At 47.7% G+C, this 21,234-nt stretch overlaps 1 protein-coding gene across 1 annotated transcript in view; it reads right to left on the minus strand.

Moving 5' to 3' along the window:
• Positions 1–21,234, minus strand: part of LOC126481024 (venom serine carboxypeptidase) — a 139,816-nt gene that overhangs the window by 104,405 nt on the left and 14,177 nt on the right. The window contains exon 2 of the mRNA XM_050104487.1: positions 12,704–12,887. Within this exon, the coding sequence (XP_049960444.1) occupies positions 12,704–12,887 (184 nt within the window). The remainder of the gene's footprint in view (positions 1–12,703; positions 12,888–21,234) is intronic.

Here is a 21,234-nt window from a genome sequence, read left to right on the forward strand (position 1 = left end):
GTGGTGCAGCTAAAGGAGCTGGAGCAGGAGTGACAGTTGAGGCATAAGATGCCATCATGCGCACGGGATGTAGCCGTTCAAATTTCCGCTTAGCCTCAGTGTAAGTCAGTCAGTCCAGGGTCTCATATTCCATGGTTTTGCGTTCTTTCTGTAAGATCCTGCAGTCTGGCGAGCAAGGTGAATGAGGCTCTCCACAGTTGACACAGATGGGAGGCGGAGCACATGGAGTATTGGGATGAGATGTGCGTCCGCAATCTCGACATGTGAGGCTGGAAGTGCAGCGGGAAGACGTATGGCCGAACTTCCAGCACTTAAAGCACCGCATCGAGGGAGGGATATAGGGCTTGACGTCACAGTGGTAGACCATCACCTTGACCTTCTCCGGTAATGTATCACCCTCGAAGGCCAAGATGAAGGCACCGGTAGCAACCTGATTGTCCCTCGGACCCCGATCAACGCGCCTGACAAAATGAACACCTCTACGCTCTACGTTGGCGCGCAGCTCGTCATCAGACTGCAAAAGTAGGTCCCTATGGAAAATAACACCCTGGACCATATTTAAACTCTTATGTGGTGTGATTGTAACATTAACATCCCCCAACTTGTCACAAGCAAGTAACCTGCGTGACTGGGCGGATGATGCCGTTTTTATCAAAACCGACCCAGAGCGCATTTTGGACAAGCCCTCTACCTCCCCAAACTTGTCCTCTAAATGCTCTACAAAGAACTGAGGCTTCACGGAGACAAAGGATTACCCATCAGCTCTGGTACAGACGAGATACCGGGGCGAATACGTGTCACTGTCATTCATTGCCTTTCATTCCTCCCATGGTGTGGCCAGGAATGGGAACGATTTGGGGTCATAAACGTTCCCTTTAAAATGAGCCCTCGAACGCTTAGAGACTGCTGGTGGCTGGCCACCAGCAAGAGATGATGTGCCACACTTCATTGCATTTCATCCACCCTGATGCCACCTACTCCGACCAAGGGCCCTCCCCATGGGCGCCACCCAGCCACAGCAAGGGCCACCTGGCAGGATGGCCATTGCCGGGAGTCCTGATGCCCCAGGGAGATGGGCATCTACTCCTTGGCATACATGGGGAGTAAACGGCGCAGGCATCAGTAGAGCGATCCCTGTGTTGTCAGGGGGCTACAACCAACAGGGTACATGGCGGCCCCACCACAACTGATTAGCTACCGTGCTGGATCTTAGGTGCAAAAATGTACGAGGACGTCATCGCAGCGAAAAACAACACTGCACAGTGCAGCGTGGAAATCGCACCCATGGACGTATCCTCGCCCAAGAGATGGAAAACGAGCTGGACACCATTGCAACGATGAGAAAGATGGCTAAAGGCCTCAATGCACGACAGATACAGTGCACCATGTAAGGCGCCCATCCTCAATTGGCTCGCTCTTCGGAACAATTTTGAAAGATGGAGGTCAAACCCAAGAGGGGACCATCACGTAAGGCCGAAACATTTGAGACTACTTTTAGTCGCCTCTTACGACAGGCAGGAATACCGCGGGCCTATTCTAACCCCCGAACCCGCAGGGGGACACACTGCATGATTCTGGCAGTAAATGGCGTTCCATGCCAGTAGAAGATGAAAAAGTGTATCCTGTCTTACTTACAATTTTAGAATCATCAGTGTAGAAGATGGTAGTACCCTGGAACTCCTCAAGGATGGAACGTACAGGACACTATTATATCATAGGGGGACAGAGACCTTAGGACCCTGGAATAGGTTGGTCCTAACCCTTGGGGGTTGCAGGAGGAAATACATGGAGTACTTTCTGGTGGCTGGAGATTGAGATCCCAACAGAGGGAAGTAAAGTACATTCCAACTGGCAATCCCATCTGAAGATGGGTATCAGGAGGAAGACATCCCTTGTTTGCAAAGACGGGTACAGGAGACAGACTATATGAGATGGCAATTGTGTAAGAAACCAGGAGTTGGCTCCATTGTATTCATAGAGGAGGCTGTCAACAGGACTAGTGCAAAAGGCACCTGTAGCCAGACACACCCCATAATGATGAACAGGTCAAGTAGTTTCAGAGTGGAAGAAGCCGCTGAGCCATAAACCTGACAACCATAATCTAATCTGGACAAAACCAGAGCATGGTAAAGGAGCAGCATGATCTGCACCCCAAGGCGTGTGTGCCAGGAGGCAGAGAGCATTAAGCTTCCACAAGTATGTAATTTTCAGGTGATGAATATGGGGCAGCCATGTCAACTTTATGTCACAAAGAACACCCAAGAAATGGGACTGAACTACAACATCTAGGCACTGGCTGCCTAAATAAAGTTCAAGATCAGGTTTTACTGTAGGTCTACAGCAAAAATGTGTAACCCAAGTTTTGAAGGAAGAAAAACGGAAGCCATGGGAAAGGGCCCACAAAGAGGCCCATCGGAAGGCACCTTGGAGCTGGCATTCAGCAGATGCTACTGAGTGGGAACTGCACCAAATGAAAAAATTGTCAACATACAAGACTGAGGTAACAGTTTTCCTGGGTCCAAGGGGTGACAAGTGAGGTGCCAACTCGAACCCAGAAGAGCTGGTGGGATAAAAACTTGCGGATAAAAATTGGAAGGGGACTGCAAAAGACCCTGTCATGGAGGGTAACAAAAATGTGATGGTGCCAAGCTGTGTCGTATCCCGTCTGTAGGTCAAAGGAGACCATCACAAGGTGTTGGTGGTTAAAAAAAGCTTGTCAGATTGCTGTTTCCAATCTGAGTAAATGGTCAATTGTAGACTGTCCTCCCTCGAAGCCACGGTAATATGGGAACAGTAGGCTCTGAGATTCAAGTACCCAACATAATCTGAAGTTAACCACCCTCTCAAGCACTTTACAAAGAATGGCAGTCAGGTTAATTGGTCAGTATCTATCGAGAGATGTTCGATTCTTCACAGGCTTAAGGAAGGGATAACTATCCTGTCTTACCATTGCAAGGGGAACGCACCTCAGAGCCAAATGCGGTTGAAGACTCTGAGTGGGTCTTACCTCTGGGTAATGTCCAGGTGTTGGCCCATCCGGTTGTGAATGGAATTCAGGCCTGGGGCTGTGTCATGTGAAGAAGTAAAAGCATGCATGAATTACCAGTCAGTGAGCAGTTCCCACAGGCTTCAGCTTGTTGAGGGTTGAAACAGAGGAGGGGTTTCATCAAGTCATCGTTTCTGCTGGACATAGGTACCAGGATAGGAAGAAGACGCTGATGCTGTTGCAACATGTGTAGCGAGGTGTTCTGCAAGGACCAATGGATCAGTACACAAGCACCCTGTAGGATACGACCCTGGACAGCTGATTGTTGCTGACAGCCCAGAAGGCTATGGATCTTGGAGCAAACCTGCGATGAAGAGGCATACATCCCCAAAGGGAGCAAACAAGCACTCCCAGCATTCATATTTTCTCCGTTTAAAAAGGTAGTGGGCCTTAGCTCGGAGATGCACAAAAATGATACGGTTGATCTGTGAAGGGTGTTGTCTAAGCCACTGCAGTGCCCATCAGCAGTCCTGGATAGTGACTGACGTCCTTGGCCCACTATGGTACTGGTCAACAAGGGGAAATTGTGAATAGGGGGATAGCAGTTTCAGCGGCTTGAAGCATAGTATCAGAAACGTCTTGCGCAACCACAGCAATGCAATGTAATGTAAGAGACAGGTGTTTAAGCGCACAGCAGACATATACAAAGGCCAATTTGCTCTGCAGAATGCCCTATGTGGGGACCTGTCTGCCTCTTGGTGGCAGGGGAATGACAGAATCATTGGAAAATGGTCATTGTCATGAAGAACATCCTGGGGTGACCAATGCATGGAAGCCGCAAGACCATGAGAGGAGATCGTGAGATCAACAGCAGAAAAGGTGCCATGAACAGCATTGAAATTTGTAGGGGAACTGTCATTGAGAAGACACAAATCAAAGACTGTAATAAGTTGGTCAATGAGAAGACCTGTACCAGTTGAAGTGGCACTCCACCACAGGAGGTGGTGTGCACTGAAGTCCATGAGGAGGAGATACAGGGTGGGAGTTTTTGGATTAAGATAAGCAGTTCAACATAAGAAAGTGCCCTGCCTAGTGGGGAATAGACATTGCAAATGTGATGGTTGGGGTCATTCACACTCTTGGATACAACCGCTAATTACATCACTGCGATCCAAATTGCAGAGCCCTCCAGATGCTATCCCAGGGTAACCACAATTCCAACAGAACACCCAATAACCACAGAATGTTGGAGAGTGGACGTCACGGAAGTGCATTTCTTGAAGAGCAAGACAGAATGTAGAATAAAAAGAAACAAGGTGGTGTATTGCCAGTAGGTGATGATAATATTGATTGCAATACCACTAGATTAGCATGTGATGAGAATCCATGTTAGACATAAGGTAGCCGAGAGGATGTCACATTATTCTGTCAGTGGTCATCACCAACAAGGATGGCACGACATCCGTAAATAAGAGCTCACACAAAGGTTGTGAGAGGGGAGATGGCACCTCTCAGGGCATAAGGGAGGGGGCTTGTCCTGGGACTTATGTTTCTTCTTCTTCTTCTTCTCCTCCTCCTCCTCCTCCTCCTCCTCCTCCTCCTCCTCTTTTGTGGGCTGAGGAGGGCAGGGCACATTGGGTGGGCAGGCTTCTGCAAGACCCAGGGGCCAAAACAGATCGAGCGGCCTTGGGGCACACAGGTAGTGCATCTCATGGCCGAGTTGTGGCAGTTGGCTTCTGGCTTGAGAGATGCTGGGAGGGATGGATCCTGAGCAGGAACTCCATCACCATTGGATGCCGAAGAAGCGGGAAACTTCTTTGGCGGGGGAGGGAGAGCGATACTCGGAGGGAAGGGCATGGAAACCGCAGCAAGAGGGAAGGAAAAGGGGGATGGGTCTGAAGTAATGAAGGGACATAAGGGGGGAAGTATGTAACAGGGGGTAAAGTGACACTGGGTGGAGTCAGTTATATTTTTTGGCGAGCCTCTGCAGAAGACAGGTGACCCAGATACTTGTTCTCTTGGATCTTCTTTTCTCTCTTCTATGCTGGGCAATCTGGCAAGTGTGGAGTCAGGCTGCCACTGCAATTTACACACACAGGTGGCAGAATACAGTGGCTTCCCTCTTGGATTGGCTGTCCACAGTCACCACAAAGAGGGTTCCCCATACAGCAGGACGACATATGCCCAAAATACAAGCACCAAAAGCACCTCATGAGTGGCGGGATGTGCAGCTTCATGTCACTTCAGTAACACATGACCTTGACCCTCTCTGGGAGGGTATCTCCCATGAAAGCCAGAATAAAAGTGCCAGGTCCGGTGCAGTTGTCTTTGAAATGACACTTCTGCACACGTCGAACAAAGTGAATGTCACATCACCCCAGATTAGCCCGGAGTTCCTCATCAGTTTGCAGGATCAGGTCATGTTGGAAAATCACTCCCTGGACCATATTCAGTGACTGGTGAGGGGTAATAGACACCAGGACATCACCAAGATGATCACAAGAATGAAGAGCTGCAGATTGGATACCAGAAGATGCTTTGATCAACAGGGAGCCCGACTGCATCTTACCAAGAGACTCCACTTCACCAAACTTGTCCTCAACATTCTCCACAAAAAACAATGGCTTTGTGGCAGTGAATGTGTTCCTGTCAGACCTAATAAAGGCCTAGTAGTGGGGAAAGTGTTTCATCCCTAGACAGCGAGCCTGACCCTACTCCCAGGGCTTACCAAGGAAGGGAAGGCTGCTGTGTCATACGAAGCAGCATTCAATGAGCATTCACCACTTGGAGAGATGACCAACCACGGAAGGGAAGGCTATAGTGTCATATGAAGAAGCATTCAATGAACATACACCACTTGGAGAGATGACCATTTGAGGAAAGTCAGATTTTTGTAGCTTGATATGCTTCATCTGCTAAGCATCGGCCCAGATACCACCCACACCAATCTGGGACTCTCCCCATGGGCACCACCCAGCTACAGCAAGGGCCACCTGGCACAGCAGCCATTGCTGGGAGTTCTGATGCTCCAGAATAACAAGCAACCATTCCTTGGCATACATGGGGAGGCAAAAGCTCAAATGTCAGTAGTGTGATCCTTGTGTGTCAGGGCCCAGCCAGATGGGTACATAACAGCCCCACAACATAACAAGGACTGCCTACACATGCTGGTGACCCAGTGGGGTGGAGGGACACAACGGCAAGGAAGGAAGAGGGGAAGGAAGTGTGTGTGAGTGTGGGGGGGGGGGGGGAGAATCCATTCTGCAGATGCTGGGGTTGAAGTCCTTCTCCAAATGGCTCACACTAGGAGTGATCTCAAATATCAAACCCCAAGGGGAAGGTGGGAGGGGGGGAGCAAAATTCCAAAAAGGATGAAAAAGAATAGGTAAGAGAAACAAAATTGCAAGGAATACAGGGAACCAGGCAGATAGCCAGATCAAAATAAATCAGAACACAGAGAGGGGAGGAGGGGGCAGTGAGGATGGGAAAGGAGGGACACAGAAGGAAATGCAGCCAATGAAGGAAGAATGGGCTGCAATAGGTCAGAGCCTGGTTTGTTTCATTTAGTTTTAGGGTGCAAAAACAATTAGGGTCATATGTGCCCATGCCAGAATAGTAGAACATGGAGAGAGAGAGAGAGAGAGAGAGAGAGAGAGAGAGAGAGAGAGAGAGAGAGGAGGAGGAGTTAAAAATGACTACTCATTAAATCCAACTGATGGAAGGAAAGACAGCTAAAAATCAGGGATGTGGAATAAGGACCATAAAATATGCCACAGAGAAATGGAGAGCCTGAACTAAAGATCAAATGTCCTTTGCCATATTGCTATGATGGATAAAAAGTAAAACACGGTCAACAGCCTGCACGTTATTCGCTAAACAGGCTGATAACTCATACAGTGGTTTAAAAAAAGACCACTCCATCAGGAAATAGTGAACTGTCAAAGGTTGAGGGCAATGAGGGCAAAGTGGTGGGAGAGCACCACTTAACAAATGACGATGGCTAAAAAGACAGTGCCCGATAAGAAACCAAGTTAAAATGATCTCCTCACACCAAAGAGACCCGAGAGGAGGTCGTTGAAGCTGCTAGGAAAGGTTTAATTTCCCAGAGCTTGTTTCCATGAATGGAGGACCAATGGTGATGCCAAAGCGATACCACCTGCTTACAGATGCCAACACAGAGATCACTGTAGGGGATGGAAGAATTAACGGGCCAAGGTACCAGAACTGCAGCCTTGACAGCAGCTTCAGCAACCTCGTCTCCCATCAGACCGAGGTGACCAGGAACCCACATAAACATCACAGTGGCTCCATCAAGAGCAAGCAAGTGACAGCTTTCCTGGACCCATTGCACTAAGGAATGGATGCAGTACAGTGCACTGAGGCTCTGAGGAGCACAGAGAGTAAGAGCAGATGACAATTTAAAAGCCTGTGTCTCCAGCATGTACTGCCTGGCCTGAGGCAGGGCAAAGAGCTCTGCTGTAAATACTGGGCAGTGTTCCAGAAGCCGATACTGAAAAACGTCAGTGCCAATGACGAAGACACACCCAACCACGGTCAGTCTGATAGCCATCACTGTACACAAAGGTACTGTCGTGAAGATCCGTGCGAGGGTTGTGAAACTTCCAGCAATGAAGTGAGGCTGGAGTAGTGTCCTTAAGAAATGAATGAAGGCTAAGATGAACACAGGCTGCCACATGAAGCCAAGGTGGTAAAGGGTTCACACACATCGGGAAAGTGGCAGGTAGTTTGAAGTTAAGCTACTGGGGCAAGGGCCGAAAGCGAACTCCAGGAGGTAACAGAGATGAGGGATGCACCCCATACTGGGGATCAAAGGAGCCATCGAAGGAGGAGGCATGGGATGGGTGGCCAGGCATGGCATGTGTATCTACTGAGGAGAAAGTCACAGGGGTATGAAAGTGGTAGTTCGGCAGCTTCTGCATACATCTCTCCACCAGGTTAGTGTTTAAGGCACCAAACAGATGCCATTATGGTGGACTGTATTGAGACAGCAAAAGATGGACAGACATACAGATGCATAAACGAAACACCCATAGTCTAATTTTGAATGGACAAGGGACTGATACAAATGGAGGAGTGTGGTCCAATGTGCTCCCCAGGAAATACCGCTAAGGACACGTAGGGCTGAGGAGCATTGTGCAGCGGGCTACCAGGTAAGACATGTGGGAGGACCAAGAAAGTTTCCTATCGAGCATGAGCCCCAGGAATTTTGTAATGTCAACAAACAGAAGAACAACAGGCCCAAGGTTTAAGGATGATTGAAGAAACCAATTGCACCACCAGAAATTCATACAAATTGTTTTGTCAGTGGAAAAGTGAAAGCTATTGTCCATGCTCCATGAGTAAAAATGATCGAGACATCACTGGAGATGCCGCTCAAGGAGACAAGTCCATGGAGAACTACAACAGATCACAAATTTGTCAACGAAAAGGGAGCCAGTGATGCCCGGTGGGAGACAGGCCATAATAGGCTTAATGGCAATAGCAAAGAGAACAACACTCAGGACAGAACCCTGAGGCATACCATTTTCCCAGAAAAAGGTGTCCGACAAGGCAGAACCCACACGTACTTTGAAAACACTCTCTTTTAAAAATTCCTGGAGGAAACGAGACAGGTGGCCACTGAAGCCCCATGTTTAGAGAGTATGGAGGATACCAGTCCTCCAGCAGGTATCTTAGGCTTTCTCCAAATTGAACAACCCTGCCACAGTCTGGGATTTCTGCAGAAAATAATTCATGACGTGGGTGGACAAAGTGAAGAGTTGGTCAACTGCAGAACGGCTTGCTTTAAATCCACACTGTGCAGTGGTTAGTAAATGGCGAGACTCGTGCCACCATACTAGCCGGGTATGAATCATACATTCCATCACCTTGTAAACATAGCTGGTGAGGGAAATGGGATGGTAGCTAGACGGAAGGTGTGTCCTTACTGGGCTTAGGTATGGGTATGAAAGTGGCTTCCGCTAGTGTCTGGGAAATGCGCTCTCTGCCCAGACGCGTTTGTATGAGTGAATTAGGAAGAGCTTGCCCGCAAGAGAGAGGTTTTGCAACATGTGAATGTGAACAACGTCTGGCCTGGGGCGCAGGACCGGGATGAAGTAAGAGCATGCCCTAGCTCCCTCATAGTAAAGGTGGCATAGTAGCACTCACAATTCTGAGAAGAGAAGGGTATCACTCAAGCCTCCTCCACTCGTTTCCGATGGGGGAAGGCAGAATGATGGTGGGAAGAGCATGAAATTTCTGCAAAGTGGCAGCCCAACGTGTTGGAGATAGCAATAGGGTCCATGATGACACTGTCTGCCACTGTCAGGGTGGAAACTGGTGAATGGATCTTGGTCCCAGAGAGCTGTTGGAGATTGGCCCACAAGACAGAGGAAGTGAATGAAATCCAGCCTGAAGAATGTGACAACACTTTGCACACATCAGTTTATAATGAATGCAGTTAGCCATTGTAGGATGACGGTTAAAAATGCGCAGGGTACATCTCCATGCGCAAATTGCATCACGGCATGCCTCAGTCCACCAAGGGACTGGGAGATGGCGTGGTAAAGAGGAAGTGTGAGGAATGGAATGTTCTGCAGCATTAAGGATAACATTTGTGTGATATTCCACGTGGTCATCACAACTGGGGAAATCTTTTACTGCAAAGGTTGCCAGAGAGAATGAAAGCCACCAGTTGGCCTTAGAAAGCTGTCATTTGGGTGTGCACATAGGTGGGATACAATTCAGTAAATGGATAACACATGGGAAATGGTCACTTGAGTACGTGTCAGAGAGAATGGACTACACAAGATGATAGGCAAGCTGCGCAGTGCAGAGGAAGAGATCCAAATGGGAACAAGTGTGCATGGAGTCTGCAAGGAGCACGAGTGCTCCCGTGTTAAAGCAGATGAGGTTAAATTGACTGAGAAGGTCAACCAAGAGGGCACATCTGTGACAGGTTCTGGGAGAACCCCAAAGGGGATGGTGCACATTAAAAACACTGAGCAGTAGAAAGGGGTGAGGGTGTTGCCCAGTAAGCTGGAGGTGGTTTGTCCTGGTGACACCCAATGATGGAGGTATGCAAATGGTACAAAGGGAAAGAGTCCAGTGAAGAAGAAAAAGATGAAATGCAACAGCTTGAAGCTGGGTAGTCAGAGAGATGGGTTGACTATGAATGTCATCCCAGATGAGCAGCATGACTCCCCCATGACCTGGATTACCATCCTCTGGCAGAAGTTCAAAGCAGACTGGGAAGAATTGCGTGAGCTCAAAACAGTGGTGATGATGCAATTTTGTTTGCTGGAGGCAGAGAACAAGCAGATGCTGCAATTCTAAGAGCCGCCATAAGCCCTCTTTGTTGGGTCAAAGACTGCGAAAGTTTCATTGGAGGTGAGTCACAACGAGGAAAGGGGAGGAGGGAAAAAATGAAAGATTGTCACCTTTGCAGCTGGCGAGTGCCACCCTTCGAATACTCACTGCTACAGGGCACAGAGGCTGAAGGATCCTGCTCCATGATATCTACAGAGGCATCTGCATTCTCCTTCTGTTGGTCTGCGGAGTCCAGGACAAAGAAATGGTTTGCAGTGTGCACCGGAAACACGGACGGTGGCCGGGTGAGGGTATCACATGGCGACACCTTCAAAGTGGATCTCCAAGTCGGCAAAGGAGAAGATGGTTTGCCTTTGTTTGACTTCTTGGAGCCTCAGTAGTTGGCAGAGAGAGATTCAAATGTTAGTTGGCTGGACAGACATAGGAAGTCTGTGGGAGTATTTCTGCTGTCCTCTCCGGCCTGCTCGTTGTGTAGCAGCTGACTTCACCCCATAAGGTGAAAGTTTGGTGTCTTGTTGCACAGCTGGAGGAGTAGACAGGGCTGCTACCATGACACTGGGCGATTTTACAACTGGAATGCTGAATATGATGTTGCATGTCTGGATGGCCATGTCCCTCGTGGAGTGGGAAGCAGCAAGAACAATACTGTAAATAAGGGATGGTAGAATGCAAGGTTTCTGACTAGCCAACAACTTCCAAGCAACTGGGTAAGGTGCTTTTTCCTTCACACTCTGGATAGCCCACTCATTGATATATACAGGACAATCTTGGGAGGAAGCAGCATGGTCACTACTGCAGTTGACATAGCAGGGAAAATGAGGAGGACAAATGCCTTTGTGAGCATCCTTACCACAGGTGACACGTTTTGCTGGGTGGCGACAGGACACTCGAGTGTGGTTGTAAAGATGTCAGTCATAGCAGTGCATTGGGTTAGGAATGTATAATCTGACTGTGATAACTTCATAACCTGCTTTGATCTTTGATAGAAGCACCACTTTGTCAAAAGTGAGAAACAGAGTGCATGTGGGCACTAAGGAGGCATCTACCTTCATCACCTGATAGGCTGCAGTGACACCCTGATCAGAGAGGTATGTTTGGATTTCTGCCTTAGTCAGACCACGGGAAGAATTCAGTATTTGATGGGTCTCAACACAAACAGGATAGCTGTGGAGTAGCAAAGATGGAGGCAGTTGTTGTGCTTGAGAATCTGAAGTAGTCTCCAAATGAAAAGTGCCATTTCAAAAACAAGAGCAGGAGTTCACAGGTTCCAGCAACTGCATCAACACCTTTCTGAACAGTAAACAGATTTACCATAGCAAAGGATTGACTGTCTTCATATGTGAAACCATGAGGAACAGTGGTGAAGCTAGGAGAGTCTTAATTGTTAGCCTCATTCAGTTTATGTTTGGTACACGTTGACTGTGAAAATGATGGATGGCTCATTGTGAAAAACCCCCCCCATCACTGCCAGCATTTCTGATGCCACGCTCCTCCCACTTGGTGACCCTCCTCAGAAGGGAGCGCACCTACCTTAGGTGACTGTTCACACCTCAGGTCACACCTCCCGGACATCTGACAGAGGAACCAATTGGCATTTTGGGCAGGTAGCAGCTCAGGCAGTCACCCCTCTCTGGGTCTGGCAAATCCTACCTGTCAACCCTGGGCTGGGAAGTACACGTTACCTAGTCATCTGTTATGTGTCAGATACTTGGGCTGGCCTTCAGGGGCACACAGGGAGGAAGAAGAAAAAGAGGAATCTCTAACACTGAAGCGGAGGAAGGAAAGGAGAAGGGGAATGAAGAAAGAAAAAAAAAGGAATGAAAAACAGTGGAGATTGTTCTGATATTGGCTACTGAATGCGCAGAACACATTTCCAAAACATCTCACACATGTTCCAAAAGAACAGCAAGAGGATAAACATGCAGCATTGAAGGGAAATGATGCTGCAAAGGCTGGGGCTCTATGATAGCCAAGCACAAACCCACCAAAGAACAGCGAGGCCCCTGGGGTGTCGGGACTCCATGTGTGCCACGTATGAACTCACAAAAGAATTGTGAACCCCCTGGGGGAAACACAGCACTGAGTTTGATGCAGTTTTTGGACAACAAAACTGTTTTGAAGTTACACTACTCATTGAATATGGTCCCCTGTGACCTTAGTCTGGTTCCCCCAGACGTGTCTTTGGGAGATAAAAAAGCTCAGGAAAGGATTTATAATTACTTCTTTGTCAACCTACCGCCCTGCCATTCCACAGGTGTCTCACACACACACACACACACACACACACACACACACACACACACACATTTTTTTATGTGTATATTACTATTTCCTGTATGTCCTTATGCTGACTTAAATAGTGTTTTGGTTCAAGAAGTCACAGATTACCTGTCCCAACTGGATTGTCAATGTATATGACAGAATGAGTTTTAGTCCAAGAATATTTCCTTCTCCTCAGGAAGTTCCTTCGAGTGATTGAAAATGGTCCATTTTCAGTAAAGAGACCAAAAAGTGATGAAGCTCCTGGCCCTCCTTGTAACCACAGGATCACTGGCGCAGTTGCAGAATTGGTCTGAAACAAATCATGGAAAGTTACCACTGATTGAGAGAATTAGAACTTATTAGATAATTTAGTCACAAGGTGAGAAGCTGACACATCAAAGCATTCTGGTAAAGAGATTACCTGAATAGTGTACATTATCGTGGAAGCGGATGAAGTGAAATATTTGTTTTTCTATGTACACCATAAAAATCAAATTTACAAAAGTATGAGACATCTCAAAAGGAAGGGGCAACTGATTGGGAAACGTATTTTATCATCAGCCTAGACTTTTGTAGTAGCAGGCACAGATCCTATGTGAGTGAGTAGCCAAAGTTTCTCATACCACTGTTGCATTCCATATGTGTCAGAGATTTCAAATAATCTATAAAACAAATTGTTCTCCAGCATCTGAATTATGGTAAGTGATCCAGTTTATTGGTGTAGAAGAGCATAATGCAGCCAACATTTACCATTTACTGGGATACTTTAGGGCCTTTAGTACCTAATGGAAGAAAAAATAAGGCAATTCAAAAAGTCAGTAGAAATGTACGTGGTGAATGAGAACAATATTTCTGTTCATTTTAGAAGCTTATTAGACCAAATGTACTTTTGATACTGAGATTACTCTTGACATACGTAACGATATGGCTTCTGATGCCATAGATGCGCAGTGTATTCGAAAGTGTGTGTGTGTGTGTGTGTGTGTGTGTGTGTGTGTGTGTGTGTGTGAGAGAGAGAGAGAGAGAGAGGATGGCATTACGAAGAAGGTGGCCCCCTCTTGTAGTAAATTTCTAAATCCAGCAAGTCAGTTGTGTTGTTACTTGTAATGTAGGTTTCAAGATCATTCTACTTCTTGTACTAATTGTCAATATTGACCCCTTGGTGAAATTTAATAGCAAAATGTTTTATTAAGAAATGAGGAACATGTCATTTACCATTCATTTCCTAGGCAGTTATTTCTGATTATGTGAAATAGCACAAGTGGGGCAAGAATATGTGATTTGTTGCTTCTTTCCACATCAGTGACAGCTTTATGTGGGGCTGTAGGGAAGACAAACTGTGAGGATCAATTAGGAGGAATACGTCGTTTGAAAAATGGAGACTTATGATATGCAAAATTGTTTTTATGACTTATTTTTGTTATAGTCTTCTGTAAGGTTTTGTGCTCATGAGACGAGTGTTTGTGTGTAGTTGTCAGTCAGTCGAACAGTCACTTGGTCAGTCAAACGTTCATGAATTTCAGTCTGAGAAGGTGAAGTGTGAAACAGGAAGGAAAGCAGTGAGTACTTGAGTGTGGGAAGCCACTGTTTCAAGGCTGGTGAGGCACAGCGACACCGAGATAGGTACTCGTGACGGAGGAGATAGACTTCCACACATTCATAGTCTCCTTAATGACACACAGCTTGTTGTTTGTACTGTTATACCATTCAGTCTCCCAAAGCCAAAAAACCCTGCAGCGTAAGACAGAATGCACGTCAGTTTTCGAGATGCCCATCTACAGAAGCAGTTTCTGCATAGCCTGCTTGGCCAGCCTGTCGGCAAGTTCATTGCCTGGGATTCCGATGTGTCTTGAGGGCCACTCAAACACCATTGAACAACTGGACTGTTCCAGGGCATAGATGGACTCCTGGATGTTCGCTACCAAAGGATGGCGAGGGTAGCACTGGTCGATAGCTTGTTAGCTGCTCAACGAGTCAGTACACAGGAGAAATGACTTGCCAGCGCAAGAGTGGATGTGCTCAAGAGCACAAGATATGGCCGCCAGCTCTGCAGTGAAAACAACTGCAGCCATCTGGCAAGGAGTGCTGTTCACTATGTCCTCCACGAACATACGCAAAACCTATGTGACCATCAGCCAACGAGCCAGCGGTGTAAACCACTTCATGGCCCCAGTACATGTCAAGAATCAAGAGGAAGTGACACTGGAGAGCGACAGGGTTGACCGAGTCCTTAGGGCCATGTGAAAGGTCCAGAAGAATCTGCAGCCTAGGTATACACCATGGAGGTGTACATGAATGGACCTCGAGGAGAGGTGGTAACGGGAAGGACTCCAGTTCAGACAGAAGCGACCGGATGCGAACCACAATCGTAAGCCCTGACCTGGGCCGCCAATGTGGGAGATGAACTGCCATGGTTGGGAAAAGGAGACAGTAATTTGGATGTGCAGGAGAACTACAAATGTGTGCAACATAACTTGTGAGCAGTTGTGCATGCCTAACCTTCAATGGAGGGACTCCAGCCTCCACCAGGACATTGGTCACCAGACTCATTCTAAAAACTCCCGTTGCTAGGCGAATGCAACAGTGCTGCACTGGGTTGAGTAAACGCAACACTGAGAGCACCATCAAACCGTAAACCAGACTCCTTTAGTCAAGGCAGGATTGAACAAGGGCTCCGTAGAGCTGCAGCAGTGTAGAGCGATCTGCACCCCAGTTGGTGTTGCTCAGGCAGCGGAGGGCATTGAGGTGCTTCCAGCACTTCCGCTTAAGTTGACGAAGGTGAGGTAGCCAAGTCAATCAGGTGTTGAAAACCAGTCTTAAGAATCGATATGTCTCCACTACAGTGACTGGATAGTCATTAAGGGAAAGTTCTGGTTCTTGATGAATGGTACAATGCTGACAGAAATGCATGACACATGACTTCATGGCTGAAAACTGGAAGCTGTGGGCTAGAGCCAATGACTGTACCTTATGAATGGCTCCATGTAGGCGCCGCTCAGAAACACCACTGCTGGAGGAGCAGTACGAAATGCACAAGTCATCCACATACAGAGAAGGTGAGAACGACGTCCCTACAGCTGCTGCTAGACCGTCAATAGACACTATAAATAGAGAGACACTCAATACGGAGCACTACAGAATGTCATTCTCCTGAATATGGGGGGTACTATGGGAGGCACCGATTCGGGTATGGAAAGTATGGAGCGACATTGTATGTGGCAAGGATATGATGTCGCCAGGTCATGTCGTATGCTTTACGCAAGTCAAAAAAAGACGGCAACCATACGTTGGGGTCTGGATAAGGCTGTTCGAATGGCAGAATTGAGGGACACAAGATTATCAGTGGTAGTATGACCCTCGTGGAAGCCACCCTGACTTGGAGCCAGTAGGTCACGTGACTCCAGGATCCAACCCAACTGCCAACACACCATACGTTCCAGTAACTTACAAAAAAAGTTGCTTAGGCTGGTAGCTATCCACATCAAGTAGGTTTGGACTGGTTTGAGCACTGGAATGATGGTGCTTCCCGCTATTGCGATGGAAAGACGCCATTGCACCAGATCCGGTTGAAGATGCCGAGGAGATGTCACTTGTAGTCAGAGGAGGGATGTTAAATCATCTGACTGTGGATCCAATCTAGCCCAGGAGATGTGTCGAGGCAATGTGCAAGTGCGCTGAGGAGCTCCCACCCCGTAAATGGGGCGTTCATGGGGCGTTATAGAGTTCACTGTGGCGTGTAGTGAATGAGAGGACTTTCCTTTCCATCCACCGTTTGAGGGTGCAAAAGGCTGGGGGGTAGTTCTTCAACACAGAGGCTCGAGCAAAGTGCTCAGCAATCGCGTTTGCATCGGTAGATAACACGCCATTGATGTTAATGTCAGAGACACCTGTTGGGGTCTGGTACACAAAAAGACATCTGATCTTCGTCCAGACTTTGGAAGGTGACGTATGGCACCCAATGGTCGAGACATACCTCTCCCGACACTCCTGTTTCCATCATTTTATAAGCTGGTAAATGTGGGTACGGGGCCGCTTAAAGGCTATTAGGTGCTCTCAGGAAGGATGCTGCTTATGTTGCTGTAGAGCTCGCTGACGCTCTTTAATCGCCTCAGCAACTTCCTGCGACCACCAAGGGATTGTCTTTCACTGGGGGCACCCTAAAGAATAAGGGATAGCATTTTCCGCCGCAGAAACAATCATTGTAGTGACCTGCTCAATGACAACATCGATGACACCATGTGGGGGAGATTCAGCAATGACAGCAGAGGTGAAGGCTTCCCAGTCTGCCTTGTTTAAAGCCCATCTGTGTAGGTGTCTGTGGGCATGAGACCAAGGGAGTGACAGGAAGATGGGGAAGTGGTCACTACTACACAGGTCGTCACGTGCTCTCCAGTGGATAGATGGGAGATGGCCAGGACTGCAAACTGAGAGATCAATGGCCGAATATGTGCCATGTGCCAAACTGAAATGTGTGGGGGCACCTGTATGTAAGAGGCAGAGGTAGAGGCAGAGATGTGACAGTAAATTTTTGACCTCCCTACCTCGGCCAGTAAGCATGGCGCCACACGATAGGGGTTATGAGTGTTAAAATCTCCCAGTAGTAGTAGTAAAGGTTTAGGAAGTTGATCAATCAGTGCAGCCAATACGTTCAGGGGAACTGCACCATCTGGAGGAAGATATACATTGCAGACAGTTATTTCCCACATCGTCCTTATCCTGACAGCCACAGCTTCAAGAGGGGTTTGAAGGGGCACAGGTTCACTACATTCTGAGTTCAGGACATAGACGCAAACTCCACCAGACACACTATTATAGTCCCTGTGGTTTTTGTAAAATCCCTTATAACTGCAGAGGGCAGGGGTCCACATTGCCTGGAAACAGGTTTCCTAGAGGGCAAAGCTTAACAGTTGCCATAGCTCAGCCAGGTGGAGGAATAAACCACCATAATTCCACTGGATGATTATGTGATCGCGAGACTGGGAAGGCATGAGACACTCAATGAAGCAGTCTACGCCTCAGAGTCACCTGCTGACACCAGATGAGTACCTGTGTGATCGACAGCCACTGTGTCTGAGGGTCCAGCGAGATCTAAGTCCTCAGTGGACACCAGAATCTCCACCTCATCCTCACCACCACACACACCACCACAGTGCCTTGATTCTTGGGGGTCGTTTTCTTTTTAGGTTTCTCTCGCTGCTCTTTAGGTTTGTCCCATTGGGAGGGCATCACTGATTCAGTGTCAGGGACTGAGGAGGACCATGAAGCCCTACGACCGGCTACCTGTGGTTGCTTCAGCCATTGGCGGGTGTCAGCTTTGCCACTGGCAGGAACCTGGGAAGGGAGTGACCCAAAGGATCCCTTCCTGGCAAGAGGAGCTGAAGAAGACATGCTTGTCCAGCTGTGAAGTGGGTACTGACGTCCCCGATGGTTGGTGGGTGCGTGTGTGTGTGTGGGGGGGGGGGGGGGGGGGGGGGGCAACAGGGAGGGAAGTGTCACCAATCAAGGGGGCAAGTGGAGTCTGACGGCTGTGAGAGCCAACTGCCCACTGTATGTGGCGGAATGGAAGATATGCACAGGATGTAGCCTCTCATTTTCTCTTAGCCTCAGTGTAGGTCAGTTGGTCCAGGGTCTCGTATTCCATTATTTTTCTTTCTTTCTGGTGAATCCTGCAGTCTGATGAGCAAGGCGAATGGTGCTCTCTGCAGTTGACACAGGTGGGAGCTGGGGCACATGGAGTATTGGAATGTGAAGGACATCCACAATCCCAACAGGTGACACTGGATGTACAGTGGGAAGACATATGTCCAAACTTCCAGCACTTAAAGCACCGCATTGGGGGGAGGGATACATGGCTTTACGTCACAATGGTAGACCATCACCTTGACATTCTTCAGTAATGCGTCACCCTTGAAGGCCAAGATGAAGGCATCAGTGGCAACCTGATTATCCTTCAGACTCCGGTGGATGTGCCGGATGAAATGGACACCTCACTGCTCTAAATTGGTGTGCAGCTCATTGTCAGACTGCAAAAGAAGGTCCCTGTGAAATATGATACCCTGGACCATATTTAAGCTCTTATGGGGCATGATGGAAACAAACATCCCCCAGCTTGTCACAGGTGAGTAGTGCCCGTGACTGGGCAGAGGATGCTGTTTTGATCAAGACCGACCCTGACCACATTTTGGACAAGCCCTCCACCTCCCCATACTTGTCCTCTTAATGCTTCACAAAAAACTGACGTTTCACTGACAAGTACCGGGATGAATAAACTTCGCTGCCATCCTTAGCCTGGCATTTCTCCCATGGTGTGGCCGGGGAGGGGGGAGGGGGAGCGATATGGGGTTGTATTTCTTAGCGTGGAAGTTAGACTTTGACCGCTTAGAGAGTGCTGGTGTTTGACCACCAGCAAGAGATGACGTACTACACTTCTAGTGTGTCATCTGCCCTGATGCCACCTACTCCAACCAGGGGCCCTCCCCACAGGTGCCACCCAGCCACAGCAAAGGCCACATGGCAGGATGGCCATTGCCTATTCCCCAGGTTGATGGCCATCTACTCCTTGGCATACGTGACGAGTTAATGGCGCAGGCATCAGCAGAGCGATCCCTGTGTGGTCAGGGAGCTACAAACAACAGGGTACATGGCGGCCCCACCACAACGGACTGGCTACAGTGCTGGATATCAGGCACAAACGAGCTAGGAAGTCTATGCTGGATATCAGGCACAAACGAGCTAGGAAGTCTATTATTGTCGACAGTGCAGAAAGTGATACTGCACAGAGGATGGAGGAAAACACATCCAGCAAGGTGATGTTGGCCAACAGCTGGAGAATGAGTGGAAGTGCAGATCCACATTTACGAAGGATGCGAGAGGTCTCAGTGCATGATGGACACTATGAACCATGTAAGGGCCCCTTCTCCAATTGGCTCGCTCTTCGGGAAAATTTTGAAAATGAAGGTCAAATGCTGCAGGGGGACCACCAAATGAAGGCCGAAATGTGTGAGACTCCATTTACGACAGGAATACTTCAGGCCTATTCTAACCCTCGGACCCACAGGGGGTACTGTCCTTTTAAATGTGTTATGTAGCTTATGGGAATGATGTCTAGGCCAAAGGTTGTCAGTTTATTTTTGTGGGGAGTGGGGTGGGCTTATTTGGTGTGTGCTTTTTTTCTCTTCTTTGTTGTATTTGGTGATTCGGATTGGGGGTGGGGTTGTTTGTACATTTTCTTTTGCAGTGGTTGGGCATGGGGCACTGGGTTTGGTAGTGGCAATTTTATGTTTTTAAGTATTTTCTGTTGTGTAATATTTTTTGAAGTGTTTTTTTTGTTTTCTTGCTTCTGGTTATTGAAAAATAGGGAATGGATGAGAAGAGGTTTCTTGGGGGGGGGGGGGATATGCAGGTGAGGAAGGTGTGCTATTTGGTTGTATTTATTTCTATATTTACTGATGTTTTCAGTTTGTTTCTGTTTCCAAAAATCTTGATTTTTTAATGATGGTGTTTCTTACAGGAGTATCTGATTAACTTTTTTCCTCTGTTTTTCAGTGTGTGTGATGTCAAAGTCCAGTTTAGTTACATAAGTTAAGTGAAAATTTTGATACTTGTGGTATCATCACTATTTATACCATGCCATGCCAGTTCATATCTATAAGTTAGCAGTAAACCATGAGACCGCACGGCCAATTTGCGATCGGCTCCAAGACATGCCCTCATCAGCCCGCACTGCCAGCACCACCTCAGAGCCAGCAAAAGGACACTGCACTGGAGTCTAGTCTGCTGAAGTGTTGTCAGTTAGCCTCCTTTGTTACTGTGGATACCGAACTGGCCTTTCTCAAGGACTCACTTTGGATTGTGTTCTGGACTGGCTGCCATACAATCAAGTAAAAGAAATTATCAGACACAAGGTGTACATATCATTATTTTGCTCTCTGTCTTAGAACCCACCAACTCACTGAGATCTACCACTGGGACGACCAAAGATGTGGCGACAAGACTGTTGCCTAGTGTGTTCCAGTGTCTACAGACAGTTAAATTTCAGGTGTGGCTGATGCAGCAACCCACGTAGATGATACCTACACTACCTGCAACACACGCAAACACAGCAGCACCACCCCCAGCTCCCACAGCACCAACACAGCACGCTGCATCTGTTTCCTTACCACCATTCCATGCATTTGATTCTATATGAGAGGAATGATTAGAGTACTGCACATAGTTCAACTCTCACTTCACAACACATCACACTAAAGGTAGGGACTGACAACCTTATTTTCTCGCAACAACCAGAGTCGCTGTTTACCAGTTAGCCAGCAAATGTTTTTCCACTGCCCACCCTGAAAGTGTTCCTTATAAATGACTAATTGCTGCACTAGACAAACATTATGATGAACAGATTAATGTGACAGCTGCATGTAACAATTTCTTTCATTTACACAGGCAACCAAATCAGACACATGAGCAGTGGGTGCCTGACTTTCAAGGACTTACACGCCATCACAAATTCCAGTGAGAGTGTGGACATTATTATAGTAATGCCATGATTAAGGATGCCATTACTCAAAATGTGTCAGATCCTTGCACATGCGAACAGATTCTTATTTATCCCGAATCTAGTTTGCAACAGGTTTTGGAATTAATAGAGCATCAAGACTCATATG

This window comes from Schistocerca serialis, chromosome 5 (assembly GCF_023864345.2).
Source record: "Schistocerca serialis cubense isolate TAMUIC-IGC-003099 chromosome 5, iqSchSeri2.2, whole genome shotgun sequence".
Lineage (NCBI taxonomy): Eukaryota > Metazoa > Arthropoda > Insecta > Orthoptera > Acrididae > Schistocerca > Schistocerca serialis.